We start from the raw sequence: 27,303 nt of genomic DNA on the forward strand, positions 1-27,303 counted from the left end.
GTGCATTTATTCATGAAATGCTAAATGCAATGTGACATTTTTCATGTATATATAGAAGCAAAACCTAGTAGTCCACCGAAAGCCTAGTATGAGACCGTCTGATTGTTCTAATGTAGCTTCAAGACTCAGATGAGAGAAAGTCTGACCAAACATAACTGGACATTTGCTCTCTGGCAGGTGGGAGAAATACTGTATAGACAAAATCAACATCATTTTTAGATTTACAAGAACCAAACGACTATTTTATTGTTTCTTACAGAACTGGATTCTATTTGTGGTGGTAGCTGAGTGGGTTGGGGGGGTGGGGGGGATACATGGACCTTCAGGTAGTGGCTGTAGCAACTCTAATTCAGCTAGGACAAATGCCAGAGCCAGGGCTCTGATATCAGGCCGCCCCGACTCCCTGCTGGATCAGCAAACTTTCTGTTGCACAAGTTAGACCACAAGGTGCTGGGGTTTGTGCTGGCTGAATTTGACTTGTTACAGGTGTTAACTTAAGATCCATTTCTGGAGTCGTGACCCACTCTTCTCCCGGTGAAGTAGTCTCCTAGGCAGAGAGTGAGGCGGACAGACTGCTGGGTGCACTAGCTAGCCAATTTTTTTTTTTCATCTGTGCAGAGAGAAAGAGGGACTGAGCAAATCAATGCACTGCACCGTGCAGCTCTACAATAAAATAAGATTTTACCCATTTTATATAGTAAAAATAATAGAAAATTAATATGTAGGAGTCAATGCTGATATCGTGGCGGGCCACTACAAATAAATCAATGTATGAGAAACACTGTATCTAAGAGTTCATTCTACCAGGCTTTGCTAAGTTAAAAAAAGTTTTTTCATTTAGACATGAGAACTGTGAACCACAATATCAGAATGAGAATGTCATCATGACATATTATATGAGAAGATGAATGATAATACTGAATTACTGCTCAGCCATAATAAAGCCCTTGAGGATCTCTGTGACTAAATTTAAATCTATATTACCTGAGTCAGTTTTAAACTCATTTTTATGAATTACAGACTTTTTACAGCAGGACCCTGACAAACTAGCAGATAAAATCCCTCCAGTGTGAGACACTTAAATGTTGTGACAAACTTGAGTATTTTTTGAACAATAAAAAAACTGCACCTCCACACATTGGACATGCAACACATTAGCGTCAATGTTTTTTTTCCACTCCGTGCATCCAGGTTATTTCTGTCTCGTGACAAATAGGGCTGAACGATAAAGGAAAATAATCTAACTGTGATTATTTGAGACCGATATTGCGATAACAATTTAGTGCTTTTGTTTTTTTTTTTTTTTTTTTTTTTTAAAGTTCCTTATCTAGCTCTATCTTCTTCCTTATCTGTAATATTGTTATTGAAAAATAAATCTTAATCCTACTGATGTCCTGTAAGTTAAGGTATTGTAACCAATCACAGAAATTGAAGTGCACACTGACTATGGCTCTAACACTCTAAAATATTTAGATAACTCAAAGCCTTATTGTCAACATGTTGTCAACTGTTCCTGCTACAGCTTCAAGACTATGGTCGGGACATTGTTGCTCACTTGGGGGCCAACTCCCTCTCACTTTCCCCAGGGGCTGGAAAGCCAGACACAGGAACTTTACTTGGTCTTCATGAGCAGCAGCATTTATTCATGTTCAAACTGAAGCCTGCACTGTAGATTTACTTCCGCTTGACAACTTTATAGCTTTATAACTTTCTCTCTGCTCTGATCACCAACACTGCTCTTAGTGCATTCATTTACCATTACTCTCTCTGTCACTTACTACGCACTCGCTATGCCCACACTACATACGCACTATGCACTTCCTCAAAGGAGCCACGCTACTCTTACACCACGTGAATTGCACTCAAACACGGCCTTGGCTATTGTCACATGGTAGTACTGCAAGCATCAAAGCTTGCGTGTGGCATTTTACAAGAGGTTTTCTTCATCTATTTCCTTCGCATCATGTGGAGTGTAGGGCAGCGTGTATGCACATGGAGCCCCGGCAGCTTTCGCGATTTGAAAATTGCGTTCTCTTACATCGCAATATCGATTTGAATTTGATTAATCGTTCAGCCCTAGTGATAGGGGCCAGCCAGGTGACAGCTGAGAGGTGTTAACACACACTGCAGTGATTAGAGTACCTGGGGGTTCAAATTGGGTGGTTGATGTGCTGGTCCAAAAAGCCATTGGGTTATCTTTGAAAAGCCTAAAATCCAGCCCTAAAGGATGATGGGTTGTTGGACGAAGAGAAACTAATAGTGAGGCTGGTATCATAATCATAAAACACAGCCAAAAGTGTTAAAATGAAAATGTGACGTGTGTATGAATGTTTTGTGTATGAACTGTGCTCAAGCTCTAAGGGTATGCAACATGTTCAGCGTGTTGACTAAAACTTCCTGTCGATAATTTACTGTTTTACACAGTTTTACTAAAGGTTCAGATTATCTTAACATAATTAAACAACATAATAAAACAATTTATATAAAGTGGCTACATGGGGAGGAAATTGGAAATGACTTTTTTTTATACAATTCTGTCCAAGAAAATTTTGAGAAGGGTCTGGCTGGGTCAACCAGTATAAGAAGATGATGGAGCAATGAGATGCAAATGAAACAAGACAATGGACTAAAACTCAAATGAACAAAAACAGTCGTGATACTCATTCAAAAACAAATCAGAAAATCAAACAAATACTGCACATATATTAAGATTTTTTTTTTTTTTTTTTACCTTTTTCTGGGATTTTGAATGCAGGTGCTGCGGGTGAATCCTTGGCAGGACGTCCAGAATCTTTGGCTTTCAAACTGGATCCAGATTCCTCAGTCTCAGAATTAAATTTAGGAGAGCCAAAAAACTTTTGCAGACTTTGACTGCCAAAGACAAACTTAGGGGGTGACACCACTGTCTTTGAGGGGTTAACTGGACTTGGGGACCCAGCTGCACATGGCTTACTGTCCGGGAGAAGCTCTGTACGTTCCTTCGTGGTCTCTTCCAGAACAGTGATGGCTGCCTTCCCGCACACAGGTGTAGCAGGCTGAGCAGATGCCTTGGGTCCACTGTCTTGAGGTGTGGCAACCCTGGATGTCACTGGTGTCATGAGTTCCTCTTTATCTTGGGCAATCTTGGCCTCATCAAATACCTGTTTAAATGTGTTTGCAGTGTCCTGCAGCTTGAATCTCACAGCCAACTGCTCCATTTTACCCTCTAGTGCTTCAGAGAAGTCCAAGGCACTCCAGACCCAGGCCTTCTCCGCACCCTTCATAGGTTCTAGCTTCATGGTCGGTGTTATCCTGTGGTTGGCACAGATCTTAAGTACTTGGTCTCTCCTCATTATCAGCCTCACTCGTTTGGTCTCATAATTCTGCAAGATTTTGAGGTCTCCGATACCCCTCTCCTTCCACTGACCAAGTTCCTTATCGTAGCGATACAGTTTGGCCCTGTGACTGAAGACCACCTGTTCGTTTTCCTCTCCTGTAGAAACCTCCACCAGATCAGGCAAGGGGACCACAGGTTCAAAGTACTGGCCATCCCTCTCCTCATCCTGGGTTACATCCTGCTCGTCATCAGTACCTACTGAGGCTCTGCTCTGGTTAAGCTTGGCAGGAGACTTGGAGGGGCTGATGCCAGGTTGGAAGCTGAAGCTGAATCCACCAGTGGATTCTCCAAAGCGGAAAAGGTTCTTTCTAAGGGGGCTGCTGGCCATTGGAGAGGCATAGACTGATGAGTTAGCAGTATCATCTAAAGCATCTTCTCTTAGGTCATAGTTATCCCATTCCAAGGTGGGGCCAGTGGTTTCACCGTGAGGCTTGATTACAAGGTTTGAAACATTGCTAGATGTTGTAATGTCTCCTTGGCTGTCGTCATCTTTGATCTTTGTTTTCTCGTCTGTCAAAAAGGATTTCAGGTCTTTCAAACCAGACTTCATTTCCTCTGCTTTCTGAATGAGGCGTGCCGTTCTGCCTGAGTCAACAAGCTTGTGGGGCGTTTGTAGGGGGATGTCCAAGAGAAGTCTCTGACACTCCTCAAACTTTTCCTTAAACTCCTCAGCAAGCTCTGGGGTTTTAAACTTAGCAGCCAACTGTTCAAGTTTAGCGTCTCCATCCGAGAAGTCGTTGGCCATCCAAATCCATGCTTTGTCGGAACCTGCCAAGGGCTTTAGATTCATGGTGGTGGTGATCCAGTGGTTGGCACACACCTTCAGAACCTGCTCTCTTCTCATCAGTACCCTTAGTCTGCCATTAGAGCTGTTTTTCAGGAATTTAAGGATTCCTACACCACGCTCTTTCCACTGACTGCTGTCCAAGTCAAATCTGAACAGCTTGACACGCTGAGAATATAGAACCTGTTCATCCTCCTCCCCTGTCACCAGGTCCACCTTATCAGGCATCTGAACCACTGGTTCAAACTGAATATCATCATTTTCCTCTGTTTTATACATGTCGTCATCTTCTAGCTCATTTGAGGCATCTGCCTTGGTGGGGGTTGAGAACACCTGCTCACCAGCCCCAGAGAAACCTTTGAAATTGGGGTCCTGCTGGCCAAACTGGAAGTCTCCTCCAGTGGACTTTGCCAAGTCTGCAAAACTAAATTCACTTTTTCCAGCAATTAATGGATTTTGCTCTTGCTCTGTTTGGCCCATTGAGAGTGTAGACACATTTTCTTTCTCCTTGTGTTTGTCAGCTATGCTTTTCAGGAAACTGGAGGCTGATCCTGATGGAGGCATTTCATTATCAGTTGAGGAAATTTCTTTTGCAGAGTCCTGAATGCCAAACTTGAAACCACCAGCTGGAATGGGCATTGAGAAAGAGAAGCCTGAAGAACTTGTGGAACTAGACCCAGACTGAGGAGCTTCAAACTTAAAAGAAGCAGCAGAGCTTTTGTCTTTATTTTGACCAAATGTAAAAGTGCTGCCAGTTTCAAAAGGCATTGTAAATCCAGTTCCAGCAGGCTGGCTTGATGAACTCTTGCTTTCAAATGTAAAGCTGAATGAGGAGGCTGAGGGAGCCGTGCTGCTTGTGCTTTTAGCATTGGGATTTGGTGTCTGACAGGCCACACACTTATTGGCAGAGGCATTGTTTCTCACCAGACAAGTGTCACAATCCCATTCCCCATCTTTCTTGGCAAACATGGCTTCTAAAGAGGGATTGGGATTTGGGGAACTGCAGGACACACATTCAGCAGCTGATGCATCATTTCTGACCAGGCAGGTATTGCAGTCCCACTGCCCATCCTTCTTTGCAAACTCAGCCCCAAATCCAGACACTGCTGGTGGATTTGAAGCTACCGGAGCCTCCTTTGTTGATTTAGCAGCAGGGTTGGGGGCTCCACAGGAAACACATTTGTCAGTAGAGGCTTCATTTCTTACTTCACATACACCACAATCCCACTGCCCGGGTTTCTTGCTAAACTGGGCACCAAACCCAGAGCCAACAGCAAATATAGAGGGTGCATCTGTTACATCTGCAGCTGGTGCCGTTTGTGCTGTTGCAGTTGTTTTAGGTGAGGCTTTAAGAGCTTTACAAGAAACACAACTGTCTGCAGAGGCCTCATTTCTTACTTCGCATACATCACAGTCCCACTGCCCGGGTTTCTTGCCAAACTGAGCCCCAAAGCCAGAACCAAATGCACTGGTGGCTGTGTCAGCAGGTTTTGAGGTGCTTGTGCCAAATGTAAATGAGGAGGGTATAGATGATCCAAAAGCACCAAATCCAGTGAAAGAGCCAGAACTGCTGGGTTTTGATGAATCAATCCCGAATTTGAAAGTAAAGGGACTGGTTTTGGTTTCTCCAACAGCCTGAATGTCTGGCTTGGATGAGGAATTAGGATTGGCAGTTTGACAAGCAGCACATCGCATATTTGTGGGTTTATTTCTTACACAGCACACAGTGCAGTCCCATTCTCCCTCTTTAAGCGCAAACTGGGCTGCGAGTGATTCAGAATCTTTTATGCTTTCCTCTTTCTTCTCCTGTTGATCAGGTTTCTCATTTGATTTGAGCACAGTTTTCTGGGCTTCCTCAAACTTAGCTTTGAAAAGGGCCGCCTCATCTACTGTTTTGAAGCGGATAGCCAGCTGTTCAGGCTTGGGCTCTTCATCTGCATAATCAATGGCATTCCAGACCCAGGATTTGTCAGAGCCAGCATTTGGTTTCAGTAGCATATCGGCATTAATATAGTGGTTTGCACAGATCTTAAGAACCTGTTCCCTTCTCATTAAGAGGCGGACCTTTCCTTTACTGCTGTGTTTTAAGATTTTAATATTGCCAATGCCTCGCTCCTTCCACTCTTTTGTGTCTGTGTCAAATCGATACAGCTTTGCCCTGTTGCAAAACATTTCCTCCTCCTCCTCCTCACCTGTTCTCACATCTACTTTATCAGGAAGGGGTACAATGGGTTCAAAGTGAGGACCATCTTCATCCTCCTCAACATGAGTGCTGTCATTGTCGCTCTCTGCTGCTCTTTCCTCTTCTGCTGCAGACGTTCCAACCCCAAACACTGGCTTGGTCACATCCCCAAATTTAAATGGCTGCTCCACATTTCCAAAAAGACTTCCAGTGCCTGTGTTGTGTGCAGAATCAGCAAAGGAGAAGCCAGTAACATTTTTATTGCCAAAGGTGAAGATGCCTGTTTGGCCAGGGGGCTGCTCCTGGGCCGCAGGCTTCTCTGGGATGGTATCTGTTTTAGTGGGAATGTCTGATGTAAGAAGACCAAGAAGACTTTCACTATGTTTGGCCTGGGAAGCTGAAAAAGTGAAATCTCCATCGTTTGATTTAAAGTTGGAGTTGAATTTAAAAGCAGCTGAAGGCGTTGACTGGGCAACTGCCCCTGCTCCAAAACTAGGCACTTTGGGGACTTCAGCAGGTGCCTGCTGGCTGAAGGAGAGCTTCCCAAAGTCCATAGGCTTCCCCTCAATGCTCTTTGGTGGCTGAACAGGGACTACAGATGGCTTGGTGAAGTAGCCAGGTTCAGGCAGGGGAGGGTTGGTGGTTTGTTGGGTTACACTCTGCCCGTAATATTCTTCACTATAGGGGGAAAGAAGGCTTGTGGCTTGTGATTCAAATCGAAGAGGGGCACCAAAGACCTGCTCTTGAGGAGGGTAAATGCAGGCTGTGGCTGTCTGCAATGGAGGAGTATGAGTGGGCTGCTGGTAGGCATACATGTGCTGCTGAGGTGGCATACGGTTCATACTATACATTGGACCCTATGTAAAGAGACAAAGAAAAAAAGAAAAAAAGAAATCATATGTCATTCCATATACTGTTGACAGGGTTATTACTGTAAACTACTGTTCAACAGCCATAATTACCTTAGTGGGGGTTACATTTGCTGCTGTGCGCAGGAGATACTGAGAGTTATAAGCTGGAGACTGGTTGTAGTACACAGAGGGGGCTGTAGTGGCAACTTGGAGAAAAAAAAGAAGAAGAAAGAAATATATAAAAATTTTGTTGATTTTACATATTATTGCTGTTCAATACTTCAAGACAAAAATATGGAACAATTAAGAAAGCTTTGGTTCTATGTAGCATGCTGACCTGTTAGTGGGGCCCCATGGTAGGACTGCACTGGGGTAAAGGTCTCCTGTAGGCCCTCGGCCCCATAGCTCTCCCCGTACATCTTGTGATGAGGGGAGCCTGCATTCCCTGAAGAGTTGTGTCTCAGATCATGAACCTCATTCTGCAAAACAAAGAGTGACTCAATTTGACATCTTTACAGAAATTCACAATAAAAGTAGAATATAAACATACGCTGAGTCATTCATAGTTTAATTATTGTAAATTGTCAAATAGTTTTATTGTTTTCAAATAGATATTTTAAATATACCTCATCTGCAGGTAGAACCAGGTCTTAACTTGAAACAGGCTATTATTAGAAACCTTCATTCAATTTCCTGTTTCCTAAATACATTTTATCACATGCGAGTTAATCTCATCTGCTCCAATTTAATTTTCTGCTGTCAACCCAAATGCTTCCAACAAATTTTCCTTTTTGCTATGATAAATTCATGGTAACACTCATATCTTTTTCAGTACACCAACATAGTTATACAATGCTGCTTTGAGTGTGGAAACAGTGTCAATTTGTATGGAATAATAAAAATAAAAAAAAAAAGGTTTAATTTCTTATCCTGACCTTGAGGGCTTCAACTTGCTGACACAGCATCTGGAGGAGACTTTTCTGGTCCTCCACCCAATGTGGTGGTGTCTTGGGAGAAATCTAAACGACACAGAAAGAAATCAGAAAAAGTACCGTTTGTGTTGTGAATCAATATCTCTGTGAAAAAAAACAAAAGCAAACACTTAATATACTAATTACATAAAAAGACCTGAACCTACCAGGTGTCGTTTTGAAGGAGAGACGATGCTTTTGTTAGGAGAGGGAGTGGAAAACTTTATGTGGGATATGGAGGCAGAGGTTTCTGTGGGATGAGCAGGGCTGGAGTGGGCTGGTCCTCTTCGAATCTCGTCCTCCTTTTCCTCCTCTTCATCCATGGCCTCCCCACTCTCGCCCAGCTGCTGGTTCACGTCATTCAGGAGATCCACGACTTCCTCCATGGAGACAGGAAGCTGGGACACATGTAACAGATTGTTACAAACAGGGTCCCTAAAGCTTAGAGCAACTTAAAAATTTTTAGGACTTTTTAAATGCCATTTGTAATGATATTTGAAACCAATTAAAACAAAAACAAACTGAAATCAATTACTGATCAATTATGCACAAATGTAATTGCAATGTAAAACATGACTTTTTTGTCTCGTAGCGGGGACGAGGGTGGAACAGAACTGCGATGTACCTGTCGCTTGATGGCAAGTTTTCTTGCCGATTTTGTGTTTTTTTTACTCTGCATATGGGATTTCACTGCCTTAACTCGCATCGTGCCGAGTTTGGAAAACTTTTTGCACAGTGCATTGCCTTGTATCTGTTTCACCCATGCCATGAAATCTTGGTTAAATAGATGATTTTCATTGACTTTGGGTTCTCCATGCTGTCCAGGGAACAATGACAACTAGCAGGCAGGCAGTGCATCCTCTGATCTGAGCATCTCGGGCGAAAACAAAATACGAGTGTTGTTGGTACTACTATCCTGATGTGTGCTACATCAATAGGCACTTGGTAAATTATTTTAAAAACAATTAATGTAACCAATTATTTTTAGATTTTACACTACAAAATCAGAAAAAAACTATTCATAAAATCATACTTACCATGGCTTTGCATTTTTAAGACTTTTGAAAAATTGATTTAAGACATTTTAATACCAAGTGAAACCTTATTTAGAGATAAATGAATAAAATGCCTTTAAGACTTTATAAGGATCTGGAGAAACCCTGTACACAGCTATAGAGTTGTTCACATTAACAAGTACAAGCAAATGGGACTTACCCTATCAATATCATCTGCATTCGCATTGTAGATCTTTGACAGGTAGGTCCTAAACTTTCTAAGAAAGGTGATGCACCTGTCTTGGGTCTCCTCAACCCCGCTGCTTGCCTCCTCTGATAGCCGCTGGTAGATCTGTGAAGGAAACATAGTACAGCATAGAAAAACAAATAGCAAATGCATGTAAAGATGTCAGAATCACAAACATCTATATTAGGGAAAAACCAATCACATATCATATAGTGGCTGGCAGATCCAGGTGAATTTTGAGGAATTTGTCGCTTAAACGAGCAGTTACAACATTCAGAGCATTAATATAGCGGAAAACAACTATTTGCCACTATGTTCATATGACAGCTACTGCTGATAATGGGATGGCATCGTCACTGAACCATAGCACTTACCTTCTGGTCCCCTTCAGTTTAACAGGATAAGCTCTGTCAGGACTGTTGCTGTCCATGGTGCTACTTATGGAGTGAGCATTGATAGCTGCTAGCCAACTCAGCCACCTCCATGTTGAGAGCTGTGTGCAGGCAATACCGCCCCAGACTCTTAATCACGGATATACAGCTCCTTTAAATGTTGTTCGATACTGACAGGCAGAGCGGAGGCGGCTGAGTGGCTTTTGTGGTACCAACAATGAATACTGTTGAATTTACACTAACTTCTCAGTCTTTCATTACTTAAATGATAAAAAAAAAATCACAGGACCTATGGCAAATGTTTGTTTATTATGCCAAAACTCCCACAGTGTTTGTTAGATGATCTTAAGAAGAAATCTGTTAATCATGGCAATGCACTATTCCCGCTTTAAGAGGCTGGAATGTGGGAAGAAAAATCATCTTCAGTGCACATCTATCAAAACCAAAACACTGAGGACCACTGTTTGAGATATTTAAGAGCAACTTATCCCAGGTATGTTGTGCAGAAGTGTATGCCTTACCTGTGCCAAATGCCAGATGGATGACATGTTATTGATTGTTTCCAAGGTAGCGATGGCCTCCTCTGTTTTGCCTTCAATGTCAAGGAGCGTCGCATATGCTATCTTGGCTTCCTCTTCATAGCCTTTTACAGAAGAAATCTGAAAAGAAAGATGGACATGAGATAAAAACAGTGAGCCAACCTGGTACATTTTTGAACTGGCATCCAGCAAAGTCTTCAGTCTTAACACCTGCTAGTATCATAGGTGCATATATTTGTTGTGGTGGCCCAAGTGAGAATCAAACCTCAAACCCTAAGATCTACCATACTCTACCAAAGAGCTATCTACATTAACATTTACTGATTGAAAAATGTCAAAAACCATTGCCTACACAATGTGTAAACACTGTAAGATAAAGCACATCATTCATATTCATAAAAACATAAAAGGCTAACAAAAATTACTTTACAGGAGGGAAGTTAAAAAAAAAAGTTATCTGTAGACAGAACCGAAAGTCTCAGGATCTTTGGTTGCTTAAGGATTTGAGAGTGTCCAAAATTTAATTTGTAATAAAAGTAAAACAAGAAGACAGTATTAACCTGAATATCTTTGGAGGGAAAGTGTATGAAGAGGGGGTCAAGTGGTTCTGGTATGCTGCGTCTGTTTTTGATCCGTTCCAACATTGGAACTGCAACTTTCCAGTAGTGGACACTGCGGCCGATGTACTCCTTCTGGTCGTAGTACGAGTTCACACCATCACCCTGGATTATTAAACATAAAAGGTTGCTAAACATCAAGGAGAGAAGGTTTGCCTGCCACATTGACTTAATGAAGGTAAAACAAGGTAAGAAAAACACTTAATGCACTTTTGACACATGTAGTTCAGTTGTTTCAAATTCTACCATGAAACAAATGGACACAGTCAGAGAACCAGCACACGTGGCTGTTTGGACATCTTGATCACATTTAACAGTTGTAGGCTAAGTGACAGAAAGGAGCAGGTGGAAAGGCATGTGTGTCGGTGCAGTTATCTGGCAAGGTGCTGAGTTATCCAAGTGCTATTTTTCTGGCTGTGCTGCATGTCTATGTGTGTGCATGTGCCACCCACAACTGGTGTGGACTCATCTCTAGCTGACCTTCTTACTAATGTTTTAAAGAAAGGAAGGTGATTATATTGATAATCATGCCGCACATACAGCTGTATATCTCAACACTGTGTAACACTTAGCCTTTATGCTGTGACAGTTCTACATGTCATGGTTTTGCACATTACCCAATAATTTAAGATGGTCAAGGCATTATGCCGTAGCTTTGACAATGTATAAATGCAAAGCCAGAGCGTGTGTACTGTAACTTGATGGATAGTTAACAATTACAATTTAAGTTAATTTCAGTTAACTGTTTTGAGTGATCTGACTTTGGCATCAAGTATTCCCTGTAGAAAAAATCTGGTGCTGGTCCATGTGTCTTGGAAGACTTCGATGTCCCGGACAAATGGGAGGAATTCAAGTCAAATACTATCTGTTTAGTGATTTTCTGAAAAGTGGGTTACATGCTTAGTCCAAATAAAATAAGTCTGGTCAATAGACTCACGTAAATAATAACGCTTTTAAAAAAAATCTGTTATATATGCACCTTTGTTACATCAAGTAAACAAACCACGTACCTATCAGCTATGTGTTTGGGATCAGACTGGAAGCATAATCACTAAGGATGGGTGAGTACTTCCTATCTACTTATTTTTGTATGAAACAAAAACCATGTTTTATACTGTAATATTTACTGGTAATTAAATTTTATAGCCAGCAGCGAGTAGGTTGTTTTCAGCAATGGTCGGTTACCAGAAACTTTAAGCTCCCTAGTGATCTCCCTCCAGCAAGCTGCCACCTTATATAGGTTTTTGTAGTGAAATGAGGAGGAACTGTATTGTTCAATTATTTTCATTTTCAATTAAGCTGTCAATTTTTTTCTATTAATCGATTTGCGGAGTAAAGACACCAGAAAATATTCACTTTTAAAGAAGATGGAGTAAGAGAATTTGGACTTTTTTTTTTAAAAAAAAAAATTAAAAAATTACTAATCTCGTTTAGTTGGCGATTAATTTAATAGGTGACAACTACTCAATTAACTCATCCATTGTGGCCCTTTCAATTGAAGCCACGGGTATAAACAGAAATAGAAAAAGCTCAAATCAAAACCAGTAAAACCAGATAACAGAAAACCTTTAAATCAGCTATATAACAATTGGAAATCTCCTGCAAAATCTCCATCTTCTGTCTAGCTGGCTGCTTGCTGAGCTTGTGGAAACAGTGTGTATATGTCCCTGTGTGTGTGTGTGTGTGTGTGTGTGTGTGTGTGTGTGTGTGTGTGTGTGTGTGTGTGTACCGTCTGACTGAGACACTGTGCCCAGTGGATGGCCAGTGCTGGTTGGAGCCCATGTTTCTCTCCAGCCCTCAGAGTGCTCAGTCCGTGCTGCACAATCATCCGCAGTTTGCCTGACATGCCAGGACTACAAGGAGACACACAACAAAGAGACATTAAGCAAAAACACTGAATACTAGGGCCCATAAAATATGTACAATAAACTGTTCAAGTGCTTTGTGTTGGCCTTTTTATGCCATTTCTTGGGATGAAGTGAGGACAAAGAGTAACGAAGAGACAAACAGGCACCCAACTGCTCTTGTGAAAATGTCATGTTTGTGCCCACACCTGTCTTTTAGCACTAATGATGCCACAAGAGAGGTTTAATGTTAGTTTAATCCTGCTTTCAACAAGTCAATTGTAGAAGAGTTCACTCTTGCTTTCTATTGCTTTCCTGAGATTTAAAACTGTTGACATTTACTGGCATATTGACAGGAGAGTCTTTTGGGGAAAATAGAGTGAATGTTTTTCCATCCATAATTCTGACAATGGTCTATGAGACTAAGAGACCTGACAGCGGATAGCCATGCCAACATTTTTAAGTGTAGTTAATATTTAGTGCTTAAATACATCAACTTTAAACCAAATGTTCCACAAATTACAACTTACTGGCATCCTCACTATTTTATTCTTTGCAGGACTGACAATGTGAGACACTCAAACTCTTCATTTACAGCAAGAATACAAAATTATTCTTTATTATCCACTCTAACGCTGTCTTGTGTGTCTGAATATATAGGTTCAAATTAGGAAAAGCAGAGAAGAGCAGAATCTAACCCACTCTTCAGTCTACTTTGTATTAATTCAAGTGTATCTATATGTATGTGTTGCATCCTGCAAACAGCCAGGCTGACGGATAACCACTCTTATCCAATATGTCACACATTGAAAAAGCTAACTGGCTGACACAGCTTATATTTTGGTCAATATGCTGCATGTTTTGTTTTAACCCTAGTTTTTACTCACGCTGCTTGTTTGTGAATGAGGCTGTAGATGGCGTCCCACCACTCCCTCTGTCTGTCAGTGGTCAAGAGGCGAAGCAGGGGAAGGGGAAGGCAGCGAGGCTCGAAAAGCTGTTGTTGTTGCTGCTGGTTCATGCCGCTGCTGATCTTCGCCGTCTCCTGGAGCTGACAATGGCTACAGAACACCACACCATATAAAAACACCTGGATGGAGTAAACCAGATGAGAGACAGAGAGTTTTATATTTTGGGTAGAAATGTTCAACACACACGCACACGAGTGTCAAATAATTCACAAAGCAAATTCAGCAGTCTAAATATATCTGCAAGCAGTGGGTTCAGGGACGATGCAAAAGTGCAAACAATACAGACACACTATAGAGTCTTTCCACAAAAGAACGCTGGTCATTATCAAAAACAGATCTATGTAGACATTTCGTTCTGCTGCAGGTATTTTAAAACTACTATTTTGAGCTTTTGATAGCTTTCATCTTCTCGCTAAAAATGGAGACGGACAAGTTCTGGCTAACAAATCTATTACAAATTATACTCTGTACACATTCTTCTGTATTTTAATGGTAAAAATACATTTTCCTGTTATTTCGAATTTTGAAACACTCTTGATGTGCTGAATATCTGAGATGAGTGAAAATCTGTAAACTTCTCCTGCAAAGCCTCGTCTGGTGTTATGTGATCCCACCAAACCAACCCACGTGGTTCCACCTACCTCCAGGTCGAGCAGGCAGATGGACTCTGGTGCGTTGGTGTCCAGTTTGGAGGTTTCCAGAGTAAGTCTAGGAAAGAGCTGCTGTAGCCAGTCCCGCAGGGCCGGCCTTTGGGCCAGAAGGGTCCACTGCAGCCCCAACCAGCTTAGATGTTGCAAGTCACCAGCATGCAGCAGGATGGAGCCTAAAGGGGAGGCATCAAAGTTATCACTGTGTGGGAGTACTTAAAATGTCAAAACTGTTTGTTTGTATGCAGAAAAATATTTTGGTGGGAAAGACTACTGTGTTATTGACTTATATTATTAGCTCTCCAGAGTACACAATACTGTGCTGTACTTTTGGTCTATTGTTCAAAGGCGATAGATCACTGATATTCATGATTGTTGATCTTGAAGAAGGCCTGAGGGCTGAAATGTCATCTGAATAAAAGAGGAATGAGTATGGAGCCAGAGTGTGTGACACTTGTGTCCTACTTTCAAGTCTACTGCTAGCTATCAGCACCTCAGTACAACCCACCCTTGTTGTGCATTACTTTTCAATTTCAAAAAATGAATGTACCAGCGTCCCATTTGGCGAGTTGAGAGAGCTCTGGAGCCATGGTGTTAATGGAACGAATGTCATCATTTGCAATGAAGGAAGATCCAGTGGAGGCCTGTGGTCCAAACAGGAGCTCAAACAGAGAGTCCTGTCCACGAGGGTTTCCAAACGCCTCCACCACCTGCACAGAGAAAACATAAAATTATGCCTGTTTCTAAACATACAAATTCAGTTTATTGGTGCTCTGTCTTGTGATGCAGAAATTATTAATGTTAGTGTTTAAGTAAAAAGACAAAGCAATAGTGCATGTGTCATTGTTGAGACAGAGTGGTATGCACCTATGGAAGTTATATTCACCACATGCAAACTTAAATTAATCCACTTAATTCATTACATCACCCTTCAGTGATGTAAAGTGCTTTTTATTCCAGCTTAAAAGGGCTTCATCTAAACTGACTCAGAACACACGGACAGACCTCTCTGATCAAGGTGGATGAATCTGTGCTCAGGTTTAGCAACATGTGACCGGCCTGACTCTGTCGGTCATTGGCCAGCAGCTCCAGAAGCTGCGGGGCTGCCTGGTCTCTTTTGGTCACTTTAGGCTTTGGTCTGGGGACCTGGTGGAAGAACAAACAAAATAAACTGTATTCAAAAGTTTCTGGTCTTGGCTCCAACATTAAGCCCGTTTAAGGAAACTCTAAGAAAAGAGTGCGTTGATAGCAATGCAAAGGGTAAAGGACTTGACAAGTCGAGTAAGAAGTAATTTGTTAAGTAAAAGAGAGCCTGATCATATGACACTTCCCATTTTTGAGACACCTGCTGTTTAAGAAGACTTGTTCAACCTGTTTCTTGTCTTTAAAATAAACAAAGTTAGGAAATCTACCATATTAGCATATTTTTAAAATATATGGTTGTATTTATATCAAATTAAGTGAATAAAAAGAAAAACAACAGACAAAATAATCACAATAGTAACACTTTACTTTCACCATCTTAAAGAGGATCAGCATGAAACAAAAGAGTTACATGTTTGAGCATTTGTTAAACGCTCTGGTAATGAGCGATCCTCATTCCTGACAGGTAATAAGCAGGTAGGTGTGTCAGTACCTGGTATGCCAGCAGGTAGCACAGTGCAGCCAGGTCAATGATGGCTCTCCAGCTTTGCTGGCGTTCCTGAGCCAGCTTCAACAGCAGTGTAGCAGCATGCAGGTAGAGGTGACCTCTCATCTCCACAAACACCTCACACAGATCGTCTGTGTGGCGGCCAGCAATGCTGCTCAGTGTCTGCATAGCTTGGTCAAAACTGCAATACACACACAAACACAATCGCATGAACAGCTGTTTCCTGTAGTTGTTTAGATGCTCAGTGGAATAAATAGAAACAAATGGAAGGTGGTAAAACACATCTAAAAATCTAAGCCACTATATTATGTTTCATAAAATTATCCGTCTCAATATAAAGTCTTCCTGATTTGCTTTACTCCCAAATTCAGAAATGAGAATAAAGTCAACTTTGGGGTTAGATTTGATTTCATGGATACAGCTCGTCTACAGTATATGTGTACAAACACCGTTCAACCTCGACATGACCTACCCTGTGAGTGCATTACAGCAGGGTTGCATGCTGCTCTCAGACAGTGTGATTCTCAGCAGGCTGCAGTGGGCCAACAGCAGCTCTCTCTGGAGACGCCGACACATCTTCTCATTACTGGAGACACTGGGCTGAGCTAGATACTCCTGCAACAAAGGTCAACCGTTCTTTGTATTATTCTGAAGTTATACAGGTTAGATTTAACAAATCCTACAGAAGCTTAAAATGTGCACACCTGTCAAGTATGCTGTATAAGACTGTCAAAAGTATCAATACTTGTTCAACAAACAAACAAACAAACAAAAAGATCCACAAACAGATTTTCATTGGGACAGGGAAGAAAATCGACTGATCCTTAACCTGTGGCTGTTACAGCATTCTTTCCAGCAATGAATCCACCACATGACTGGAGGCAACATGTTCACAGACTTTTTGTGTATCAGAACTGTGTGCATGTTGTAAATTAAAAAAAAAAATAATAAAAAAAAATATCCTACAATGTGTGCCTCAAACTTTTTCTCTTTGTGTCAGCACTGAGCATAATTTTTTGTTATACTAGTATTACATTTAAGTTTAAAATCCTGGTATAATGACAACATTAACACAGTATTCCATCACCCCTCCATGCTGACCTGCAGTGTGCGCACCACCACTGTGTACCAGTCCAGGCTGTGGCTCAGCAAGCCCCTTTTCTCAGCAGCCAGGCAATGCTTTACAGCTTCATCCAGCCGTCCGTCCTGACAAAACAGCTGAACCAGCTTCACGTTCACGTGGGCGTCTGCTGGCCTCGCTGCCAGCTCGGCCTGAAGGAGGTCAAACAACCGGTTCCATCCCGGCTGACCCTGGCGACTCAACAAACGCTCCTGCATAAAGCACAGATAAACCAAAGACAGTCAGTGTGGCATCCTTTTCAACTTAAATTAATATGCACCATCTTCCGTGAAGTATTGATCTTACATGACTGATTAAAAAAAAAACAAAAAAAAAAAACACTATCATGAAAGTTAGAAGGAAAGGAGCCTCACCTTCAGGTTGAAGACTGCAGGACTTCCTGGCAGCAGCTTGGCAGCTTTCTCCACCCAAAACTCTGCTCTGCTGTCACATTCCTGCTTACTGACCAGTAACTCAGCCACCTTCAGCACCAGGTCCCTCTGGGCTGGGTTCAAGTCCACTGACCGCTATGTAAACACACACAAGTACAGAAATACTGTCAGTTTTTGAAAAACCCTGCTGACATGTTATCTATACAAAGGGCAATACTCTTTCAAAAAACAACGTCCAAAACATGAAATAAGAAGGAAAGAAAGGCCAGTAGGATGTCCCCCTGTTTCAGTCCACAGAGAAGCCAAATGAGGTTACTGAATAAACAGGATGAGTCAAGAGTTTAAAGGCCCTGACACACCAAGCCAACAGTTGGCTGTCGCTCAATGTTGGGCCGTCTGTGAGTGTCTGTCGCCCTTGTCAGTACGGTGTGTCGTGCACCATTGCCCCTCTTCAGCCCGTTGGCTTTTTTTCAGCTGATTCAGCACACTGAATTGGCATACGCGACGGCAGAGCCAGTCGGTAAATGAAATCTCTCAAATTGTCAGTTGAGCTCAGCGCAAAAGAAAACCAGAAGTGAGGAAAGTAAACAAACAGCTGAAGTCAAGAGGGAGTGAGACTAAAACAAACTTGTTATATAACGTAAGAGTCTTTGTCATTAGCCATTGAGCCTTTTAGCAGAAACGTTTAGAGGTGATTTGTGTCATTGTTCACTCACGTATGGTAAATATGCTTTGTTCTTTCAGCATTGGATTGTGTTGTTAATGTGCTAACTGGCTAACTAGCGTCATGACGGTCTTCCGGAGAAATACAGACTACTCCCGTCCACTGATGGAGAGAGTATTTCCTCTCACACAGGCACAGAAGATGCGTGCTGTTTGTGCCATCAGCTGTAGTCTTTGCAGCATGTTCATGTGCAACTTTTTGGCTGGGACACAGTTGACATGAGGCGACGCAACAGGCAGCTATCATTGCCACAAGTTCTCTTAGGTTGGCTTGTTGTGTCTGGGCCTTAAGGCAAGCAGGTTGCTTACATTGTGCAGACTGGGGTTGCAAGGGTATGAGGTTTTCACGGCATAACCGTCTCAGAAAATAGCGCAGTTTCACAGTTTTACAGAATTTATATTATGATCGATCAGAATGACCCTTAAAGGAATGAAAGCGAAAAGATTATTGCTGGTTGAACAAACGTTTTATTACTATAACTGAAACTTGAAACCATTTTGTTAATAGAAGTATGTGTAAAAAGTCTACCCTTAGAAAATAACTACAAAAAAGGGAGATTCAACATCCAGCTGCATTTTTTTTTTTTTAAACAATATCGTAGTTAAGCAAATGTACACAGTATGAGAACTGTCAACTTTTATATCATGGTAAACCTTGAAACCTGGTATATCACTGCAACCCTAGTGCAGACTATAAAGCCTTCTATATAACTAAAATCTGTGCTTTGAGCTAAACATAACTGACTAAATTCCAATGTTATTTAATCAGTAGTTGAAATAAATGTACTTAAGGAATCCTATCATGTGCATCATATGCTCTGCCAAATGTTATCTCCCTATTTTTTGTCAACAGAATAAAAACTGACACCTCATTAAAGCCTATCAGTGCATTTTCAACAGCTGACCACCAATTCTTGAAGGTCAGAGTGAGCTCAGTGCATCTCCATTTAGAAAACAAAACAAACAATGGGCATTAACTGCTAAATGGATTTTTTACTAGATCTCAAAACAAATTTGTGTATGCAACTTACATTTCACATAACTGAGATCGAAGAAAAAAAAATCTTAACCCTTGTGGTACTGCTGTGGAAAATGGTCAGCAGGAACAGAAAGCATACACAATGTGTATATTGTTTTAAATTTTTTTTTATATTTTATATTTTAGTAAAATATTCATGTAATTTGCCTTTACATAAATTCAAAGACACTCAAAGCAATGTGTGCATTTCCCCTTCCTATGCAGGTATAAATACCAGCCCAAAATACTGGTTTGTTTAGTCTACCCATAACTACGCCTGGTTCCAAACAGACACCTTGTATTTTCAAATAGATCTCTTCATATAGCGCTGAATTTCTTCAGCTCTGTGTACTTTCTATGGATGTAATGTCAGGACTGAAACGTTTTGGCTAACCTGCTGGAGACAACCAGACAAACTGAAACAATCAAAATGAAGACGTTAGGAGAGTCAGATGCCGGCAGCCTGATCAGCTGTAATGAAAGCTACAGATTTCTATCCAGGCTGTGGGGCTGTCTGCCTCGACGTTAAGTCATTAAATGTGTGGCTAATAGGATGGGGAATGAGCTGACTATTAGGAACCACCTGGTATAATTTTGCATTTGACAAAATCCTCTCCAGAATGATCGCAGTTAATGAGAAGCATCGTTAAACATGTGGCTTGTTAAATGCGCTCACTTAGATTAGTCAGTCACTTAGACACCTTTTTTAATTAATCCCATCTGAATTGTTGAAATTTTGCGAATTAATTTAACATTTCATGACAGTGTTTCTATTTATTTCTTATTCTAAAGCTTAGTGGTGGCTCTTTCTTTCATCCTAAATTCAATGCGTTGTGAAACAGAACAACAATAATGTGTATAAATAATTATAGATTGCACTGTATGTCAGTGGTAATAAATGTAGACAATTTAAGTGTGGGGAAACCATAATTAAGTCTTGGCCTTGGGTATCCCTTTCCTGACCTGACCACCATTAATGGACTGTACTTACATACATAGCACTTTTTAACCTGAACAATTCCCATTCACACAATAACAGACTGGCATGGCCATGTGGAGCAATTTTAAGTTCAATGACACGTCCACATGTGGACAGGATGAGCAAGAATTTGAATCACCAACCCTGCAATAAATAATATCAAATGCACGATCAAATCCTCAAATCCTCTTTTTAATATACCTGGAAGAGAGCTGTGATTTCAAGAAGCACACCACACCATGCACTCTTCCAGAAAGAAAAGCTTTGTTTTGCACATTTATCCCCATGTTACCTTGTAACATCCTACTGCCTTGTTGATGTCGCCCTCTCTCTCAAAGAGCTGTCCAAGGAATTTGTGTGCTTTTGGATCCCTCTCCTGGACTTTGAGATACTCCGATACATGTCTAGGGAGAGCATGGAAAAGGCAAGATTACCGTCAGTGTAATGGAGACCTCTTGAGAAGCAGTAACACATGTGCTCAACAACGGTGAAGCTTGTGTGCTTACCTCTTTGCAAGTTCATATTCCTTTGCTTCAAAGTACAGTTTAGCAAATAAAAATCCTTTGACTGGCTTCTGTGGAAAGAAAACATTGAAGATCAGTGAACCAACAATGTTTTGAATATTCAAATCATATTTATCTTGCTTGTCATGTTAGCTAGCAGGCACAAGGATAACCCCATTTAGAGTTAAAAGTTAATTCACAAGATGTCTTATTGGGAGGTATTACCCCAGATGCAAATGACCCTTCAATCCTCATGTGGTAAAAGCGAACATCATATAAGGCAACATAGTTTTAGGATTATCTCCACTTTTTTTTTTTTTTTACTTATTCACTCCACTTTGATTTACTGCTGACCTTCCTGGTCTACCAGACAAGAGCTGGTGTTGTTTGATGGGATTTAATAAATGAGTGCTTGTTCCTTTAGATTGTGCGATGCTAGGAACTGGAATAACTTAGCTTTGCACATTCAAATAATAAGCAAGAACCTTAAAAGCAGATGTTTATACATGCAACAACATCTACTGCACATCAGTCTGTCCTGGAAGAGGATCCCTCCTTAGTTGCTCAATTTTTTTTTCTATTTAGGTAGGGGTTTTTAAGAGTTTTTTGTGGAGGTCTTTTTCACTATGAGGGTCCAAGTCAGAGGATTGTCATATGTTGTAAAGCCCTCTAAGGCAAATTGTGATTTATGATATCTAACTTAATATATAAAACTGAAACTTGAAATTCTTGTTTGTACAGCCCTTTGTCATATAAACTTGGGTTATAAACTTTGAGTTGACATTTTGACAATCATTTAATTATACATCATTTAGTTTCTTGGTGTTTAACTGATGTGAGTTCATTGATGACAATATAAATATTTAGTGTGAAGGTAGTATGATATCGCCCTGCTACCTGAACTAATGCATCTTTGCTATCTTTACACCAAGGACCACAGTGGAAATATTGTGATTGATGGACTTAACTTAGTCATTCTTGTAATTTAGTGTGATTTAATGCCTCCATGCCCACAATGTTAAATAACCTTAACTACATATCTACAAGGTTATTGGTGCCCTACTTCCTTTCAGTGGGGTAAAGGTTTCACAAAGTGCTCAGCGCAACTTAGCGTTAAATTAGCGTCGCACCAGCATAGTACCTGTGGTGGTAACACTAACTGTACAGATTATCTAGTTGCTAATTAAGCTACATGATAGAAGTTTCCTGAATAAGGCTTGAGTGTAGCTGCTTTACACGAGTGAACGGCGTGTATTCCGGTTACAGTGTACTGAAGCCATGTTGTTAAAGATATAAAGCTAATACTAGCTGTACAAGTAGTCCAAGTAGCTGAGTGAGTGGTGGCTAACTAGCACGGCCGTTTGGCTAGCGTTGCTGTGGTAGCTCCATGCCGCGCATTTTCTGAGTACGAAGGGGTGGACACGAACGGGCGTCATCATACCGGCTAGCTGACGCCGCTAGCCTGTGGTAGTTAACAGAGGCTACACTGAACACATAACTCAAGCTAACTAATTAAACTTGAGTTTAATTAACACTACAACAAGTGCTTATTTGACCGTGGTTGTTTCCTCATACCGGCTGGCTGACACATGCTGGTCTGACATGATGGCAGCAACATGCTAACATTAACTAGCCGCCGGGGCTCAACTTACCTCTTTGAGTGAGGGAGATGAACTCTGTACTGAGGAAACGTAACGGTCCACTTCAGCCTTACTCCGCCGCATGACTCCCAAAAACAAATACTTTCAACACGACTCACTATGGCGCATAGGATAGCGAGAATTCACAAAATATAAAACGGACATTAGTATCAGCTCGACTGTCACTCCGTAACGTTAACTCCCCATGATGATGTTGCGCAGTCTCATTACCGTCAAATGGCAGAGGGTCACGTGGGACGTGCGCACGCTTGAATCCCGCTCCTCAACCAATGAGAAGCAAGAAGTCCGTTTGACGCCCGCTGACGCACATTATTTTGAAGCAGAGGTGGGCTAGCTGGGGTGAACCATCTGTCTGGACCACATACTCTATGCAATAGGTGTCATAGTGTATTTCAAATCGTCTCCAACAATACAACAATATATTATTTTACATAACACCAATTAAACACCAAGAAAACTGTATTTGGTAATATTTTGCGAGAATACATGTTTATTTATTAAAATAAAGTAATAAATAGGCCTAACAAAAAGAAAAGATTCAAATCCAGTAATAGCTGCAATGTTTAAAACAGTTATTTGATGACAGAGGTGGGACAAGTCATTGTTCTGCAAGTCACAAGTAAGTTTCAAGTCTTAACACTCAAGTCTTGAGTCAAGTTCAGTCAAAGGTCCTAACGTTTCAAGTCCGAAATAAGTGATTATGCACTTTTCACCAAATGTAATGCCATTTTAACAACAGAGTAACAACTTAAATTACAAATATCATGAATGAAAAAATCAGTATTCATTTGTCATAACAAGTGTGACTGAACTTAATCATAAAAAAGACCTGCTGACATTGAACTTCCATAGCATATAGCACTGTATAGCACGGAATGAATTTTGTGTGTTGGTGCTGTCTTGCTGTAAACTTATTCTATATTGGAAAAATGTCTATATTTTTTTCCTCATATATTTGAGATTTTTTCTGTCTATTATTTATTTAAAGTAATAAGTATGTTTTTCTATATTTTATGTCCAAATGAAATGAAAATATTAATGTTAACATTAGTAAATTGAGGAAATAAAGGAAAATATATTTTTATTCATGTCACACTTTTTAAATAACAAACATTTCATCTTTGGGCTTGGGGAAAGGTGTCAAATATTTTCAAGTCAAAAGGCTCAAGTCCAAGTAAAGTCACGAGTCTTCAGTTTTTAAGTCCAAGTCAAAGTGCAAGTCTTTTTTGATTTTGTCAAGTCTAAAATCATCAAAGTTGTGATTTGAGTCTGACTCAGGTCCAAGTCATGGTTCTGAAGTCCTCACCTCTGTTTTATGAACAGGGTATCTACAGGTATCACAACACTTAAATTCAATGTTTTTTTAAGATTTTTTTCTAGATAATCTTTTACCAAATTTAAGGTTGTTTTTTTTTTTTAAAAAAAAATCTTGACTGTCTTATACAAGCATTGCAGGTAAGTATAAAGGCAAAAAAAAAAAAAGTAAGAAGTACATATGTGGTCCTGTATAGAGGTAAGTTTTATGTAGGAATATTTTTAGCAAATTAAGTTAGGTTAAACTAAGTTTAGCCAACCGTTGAGTACAAATATAAAGTAAAAAGACAATATTAGGTTTGTACCATCACTGGCTCATTTTGACAAAAATAAATTGGATGGATTACTTAAATTAAATTAAATTGTTTGTGGCAAACAAATAAAAATTTAAGACTATTTAATGACTGTTAAGGCCTAATCCATGGAATGATACTTTAACTCAAGTAAGCCAAATGTTACCTTCGGTGTAGAATAATCTAATCAAAGCTGCAAAAAATATTTATAAAACATAACAAAAAAATACTCGCTATAATTGTGATTATGTGTTCTTAACCACGAGAGCCTCCATGACGTGTGAATCCAAAATCTGGCATGTTACACTCTGAGAGAGGTGAGAAATTGCACATCAATAACATCACTACATGGACACTGGTAGCATTGAAATACATGTTTATTCAGGTGAACTGACAGAATTACTTTGGATATAATGAAAAATAGTAATGTCTAGAACATGCACTTTGGTGTGTTTACATAATAAATACTGTCTCTTGACAAGCATTGCAAAGATAAAATACAGTATTGGAGCAGTGTCTGTCTATGTGGAGTCATCTCAGTCGCCCAGGTAGTAACATATCAGAAAACTTTCCACTGGACTATTTTTAGGAGTTCAGAAAGTTCAGTGAATATTTCTTCTTCTTCAAGTGAGAAATGTTGTGGCGCAGGTAGTGAAATTCCTAGAAACACAGGTTTGTATTTCCATAAATAGTGGAATGTGTTTTTCTACTAAACTACTATGTGAAACATATGTGATAAAATACTGCGCAAGTGAAACTATTCTTTCCTATTCGCAACACTTGGCTTTCTTTCCTAAGAGGGTCTGAGCCCTGAGGAAGTTGGTACACCTCTCTAAGAGGATCACTTTCTCTGGATTACAAACAGCAGTAACACATGTTCTCTAACATCCAACATTACTCCCACATCCGGTCTCTGCACACGCCACAAGCCATCATGCTGCAAGACACACATGGTCACCAGTTGCCATGCAATAAATCCTGTTACTGTGAAGCTTATTATGCTCAGTGTTTGTTTACAGCATGTCAGAGGTGTTGCTTAATCTCTGTAGTAATTTCTAAAGCTGTGGTTATGGTGTTGAATTGGACTGAGTTATCCTGCCGCCCTCATGTATTTAAACGAGTAGATAACACAAAAACTGAACAATATAAACTTGGGATTTATTTCAGGGCTGTTGTATTGGATGATATGAGATTGTACAAGTGACCCTAATAAACTGGTATTGTATTGTAAATACCAGTTTACATAGAGATTGTTTGCATAGCACATAAGAAGGCAATCCAGCATACTGCAGTTGATGGTTGAGTCCATCAGTGTAGCATTAAGGAGGCTACAGTAACTGTGGATGCAAAAAGAAGTTCTAACTTTATAGAGCTAAACACAAACTTATATTGTATAATATTAAAGAAAATACACATTAATAACATATAAAGTAATACATATTGGTGAAAAACATGACATATTGGAGATACTATATACACATTCAATAAAACTGTATTTTGCTCTCTTTGGGTTTACTCCATTATTATACTCAAGTATCAGTAACATGAGTCAAACAGAGGACACGTGGCTTGGCGTCATGAGACAAGTTGGCAAGTAGCTGAACAGTCTGTCAATACGCATTTTTAATATTCACACGTTCCCGTGTTTGCTTAAAGCTCATATGTCATTTTAAATTACAGGATCGTCATCATCATCTGTGTTTAGGTTTAATACATAGAGTGAAATAAGGCAAGCATGTGAGGCATATAGAGCGCAGTATTTGAGCTAAAGGCACTTTACAGGTTGATGATAAACCTACTGACTGACTGACCAACAATCTGTGTGTTGGCCCATCTGTCAGTTTCAGGCTCGTGAAATGATCCTCTGTAACTAAAAGGACATAAAGAGGCGTGTTCGCTGAAATAACCGACCTAAGTTTGAAAATAATTATATAAAAAACACAAATCCTGTCTTATATGATTGTCAACTCTGGAAGTGCGACTAGCATCACCACATTTCATCTATTTCTCCCTCCTTCCAGCTGCTCTGCTATGCGTTCACTTCCGGGCCACAGTCTCAGACAGCTTCTTCAGTCTCTTCTTCAGCTCCAGGGGGAACTTCTCGTAGCACTTCTTGCACACTGGCTTCATGTCAAACTCCACAAACTTGTTCCTGGTGAGGAAAACAGGTACAGTCACAGTTAGAGTTTGGATCTTCGATATTCGTCACTGCAAGCATGCACATACAGTATCTATGTCAATGCTATGTCTGCGAGCATGAAAAATGCTTAAGGAAGTTGCTGAGTTGTAGATTCACCCTAGAGCGCTGACAGGTATACATTTCATATCCTTACAAAACACTTCTGTAGCAGCACATAACCTGAAATGCTGATGTAAATGGGGGAAAAGAAACTAAACAAACTGTGGTCAAAAGTGATTCTTTTTACTTTTATTATATTTATTTTTATTATATTCATCCCGACTGATCGGAACAGAACTTTTGTTGTGACGTCTTACGTCTGTAACATCGTCATATTGAACTCCTTGTCCTTGAAAGATTTTGCCCTACACTATGTGTAAAAAAACACATATTGTAGGGCAAAATCTTTCCTAATTACATATGCTTTTGTTCATTGTAAAATTCCTGAGAATTTTTTAGATAATTCCCTTTTTTGGCCTTTTAGCTATTATTGAGTGCAGATGGTAGACAGACAAGATACATGAGAGGCAAGAGGAAAAGGGATGGATGACATGCAACAGGTCCCCTGCCAGAATCAAATCATGACCATTGTTCTTTTATGCTATGCATTTTAATTACTGTGCTACCAGGATGTCAAACCTCAAACTTGTTAGCAAATTTCAGTATTTCAAATTTAAATATCAGTGTTTGGGCAGACCTGGATGCATGTGCACATCTAATAAATTTTGTAAGGATTTCTAATCTTGACAGCACAGGGATTTTTGAACTTTTATTTTTAACTTTTCATGAGCTAATACACCTCATAGAATGACGAAAATCATGTATCCCAATACTTTCTATATATTTACTAGTGTAGATCTACATGTAGATTACACATTTCTAAATGTTTTTATTAATGAAATAACACACGGGAATTGTGCAGCCTTGGCAGAGGAAAAATTTGCTCCAATAATGCTTATTTTCTGTTTTAAATGCCTTAATTCCACTAACACTGGCAAGCTCTCTAACCCCCCCCCCCAGCTGTCCTGGGCGACATTTGCTCCCCAAGCAGATAATC

The 27,303-nt window shown here is 40.3% G+C and overlaps 2 protein-coding genes across 8 annotated transcripts in view; both read right to left on the minus strand.

Annotated features, from left to right (window-relative positions):
- ranbp2 (RAN binding protein 2) overlaps positions 1 to 22,677 on the minus strand; it is a 34,311-nt gene extending 11,634 nt beyond the window's left edge. The window contains exons 1-21 of one of the 2 annotated variants that reach the window (XM_033618144.2): positions 22,452 to 22,677; positions 20,803 to 20,870; positions 20,589 to 20,700; positions 17,559 to 17,711; positions 17,166 to 17,396; positions 16,537 to 16,679; positions 16,050 to 16,245; positions 15,419 to 15,559; positions 14,964 to 15,123; positions 14,408 to 14,589; positions 13,686 to 13,885; positions 12,684 to 12,807; positions 10,898 to 11,059; positions 10,320 to 10,457; positions 9,380 to 9,511; positions 8,332 to 8,562; positions 8,129 to 8,212; positions 7,531 to 7,672; positions 7,305 to 7,399; positions 2,732 to 7,199; positions 2,143 to 2,220 (exon numbers count right to left, since the gene is read on the minus strand). In XM_033618144.2, the coding sequence (XP_033474035.2) occupies positions 2,143 to 2,220; positions 2,732 to 7,199; positions 7,305 to 7,399; positions 7,531 to 7,672; positions 8,129 to 8,212; positions 8,332 to 8,562; positions 9,380 to 9,511; positions 10,320 to 10,457; positions 10,898 to 11,059; positions 12,684 to 12,807; positions 13,686 to 13,885; positions 14,408 to 14,589; positions 14,964 to 15,123; positions 15,419 to 15,559; positions 16,050 to 16,245; positions 16,537 to 16,679; positions 17,166 to 17,396; positions 17,559 to 17,711; positions 20,589 to 20,700; positions 20,803 to 20,870; positions 22,452 to 22,523 (7,312 nt within the window). In that variant the 5' untranslated portion in view covers positions 22,524 to 22,677. The remainder of the gene's footprint in view (positions 1 to 2,142; positions 2,221 to 2,731; positions 7,200 to 7,304; positions 7,400 to 7,530; positions 7,673 to 8,128; positions 8,213 to 8,331; positions 8,563 to 9,379; positions 9,512 to 10,319; positions 10,458 to 10,897; positions 11,060 to 12,683; positions 12,808 to 13,685; positions 13,886 to 14,407; positions 14,590 to 14,963; positions 15,124 to 15,418; positions 15,560 to 16,049; positions 16,246 to 16,536; positions 16,680 to 17,165; positions 17,397 to 17,558; positions 17,712 to 20,588; positions 20,701 to 20,802; positions 20,871 to 22,451) is intronic. The other variant, XM_033618145.2, reaches the window with a different exon arrangement.
- A 1,749-nt stretch (positions 22,678 to 24,426) lies between these two features.
- The window catches only part of lims2 (LIM and senescent cell antigen-like domains 2), a 36,062-nt gene continuing 33,185 nt past the window's right edge, over positions 24,427 to 27,303 (minus strand). For all 6 annotated transcript variants that reach the window (XM_078174409.1, XM_078174410.1, XM_078174408.1 and 3 more), the window contains one exon: positions 24,427 to 26,219. In XM_078174409.1, the coding sequence (XP_078030535.1) occupies positions 26,105 to 26,219 (115 nt within the window). In that variant the 3' untranslated portion in view covers positions 24,427 to 26,104. The remainder of the gene's footprint in view (positions 26,220 to 27,303) is intronic.

The sequence above is a fragment of the Epinephelus lanceolatus genome, chromosome 14 (assembly GCF_041903045.1).
Source record: "Epinephelus lanceolatus isolate andai-2023 chromosome 14, ASM4190304v1, whole genome shotgun sequence".
Classification (NCBI taxonomy): Eukaryota; Metazoa; Chordata; class Actinopteri; order Perciformes; family Serranidae; genus Epinephelus; species Epinephelus lanceolatus.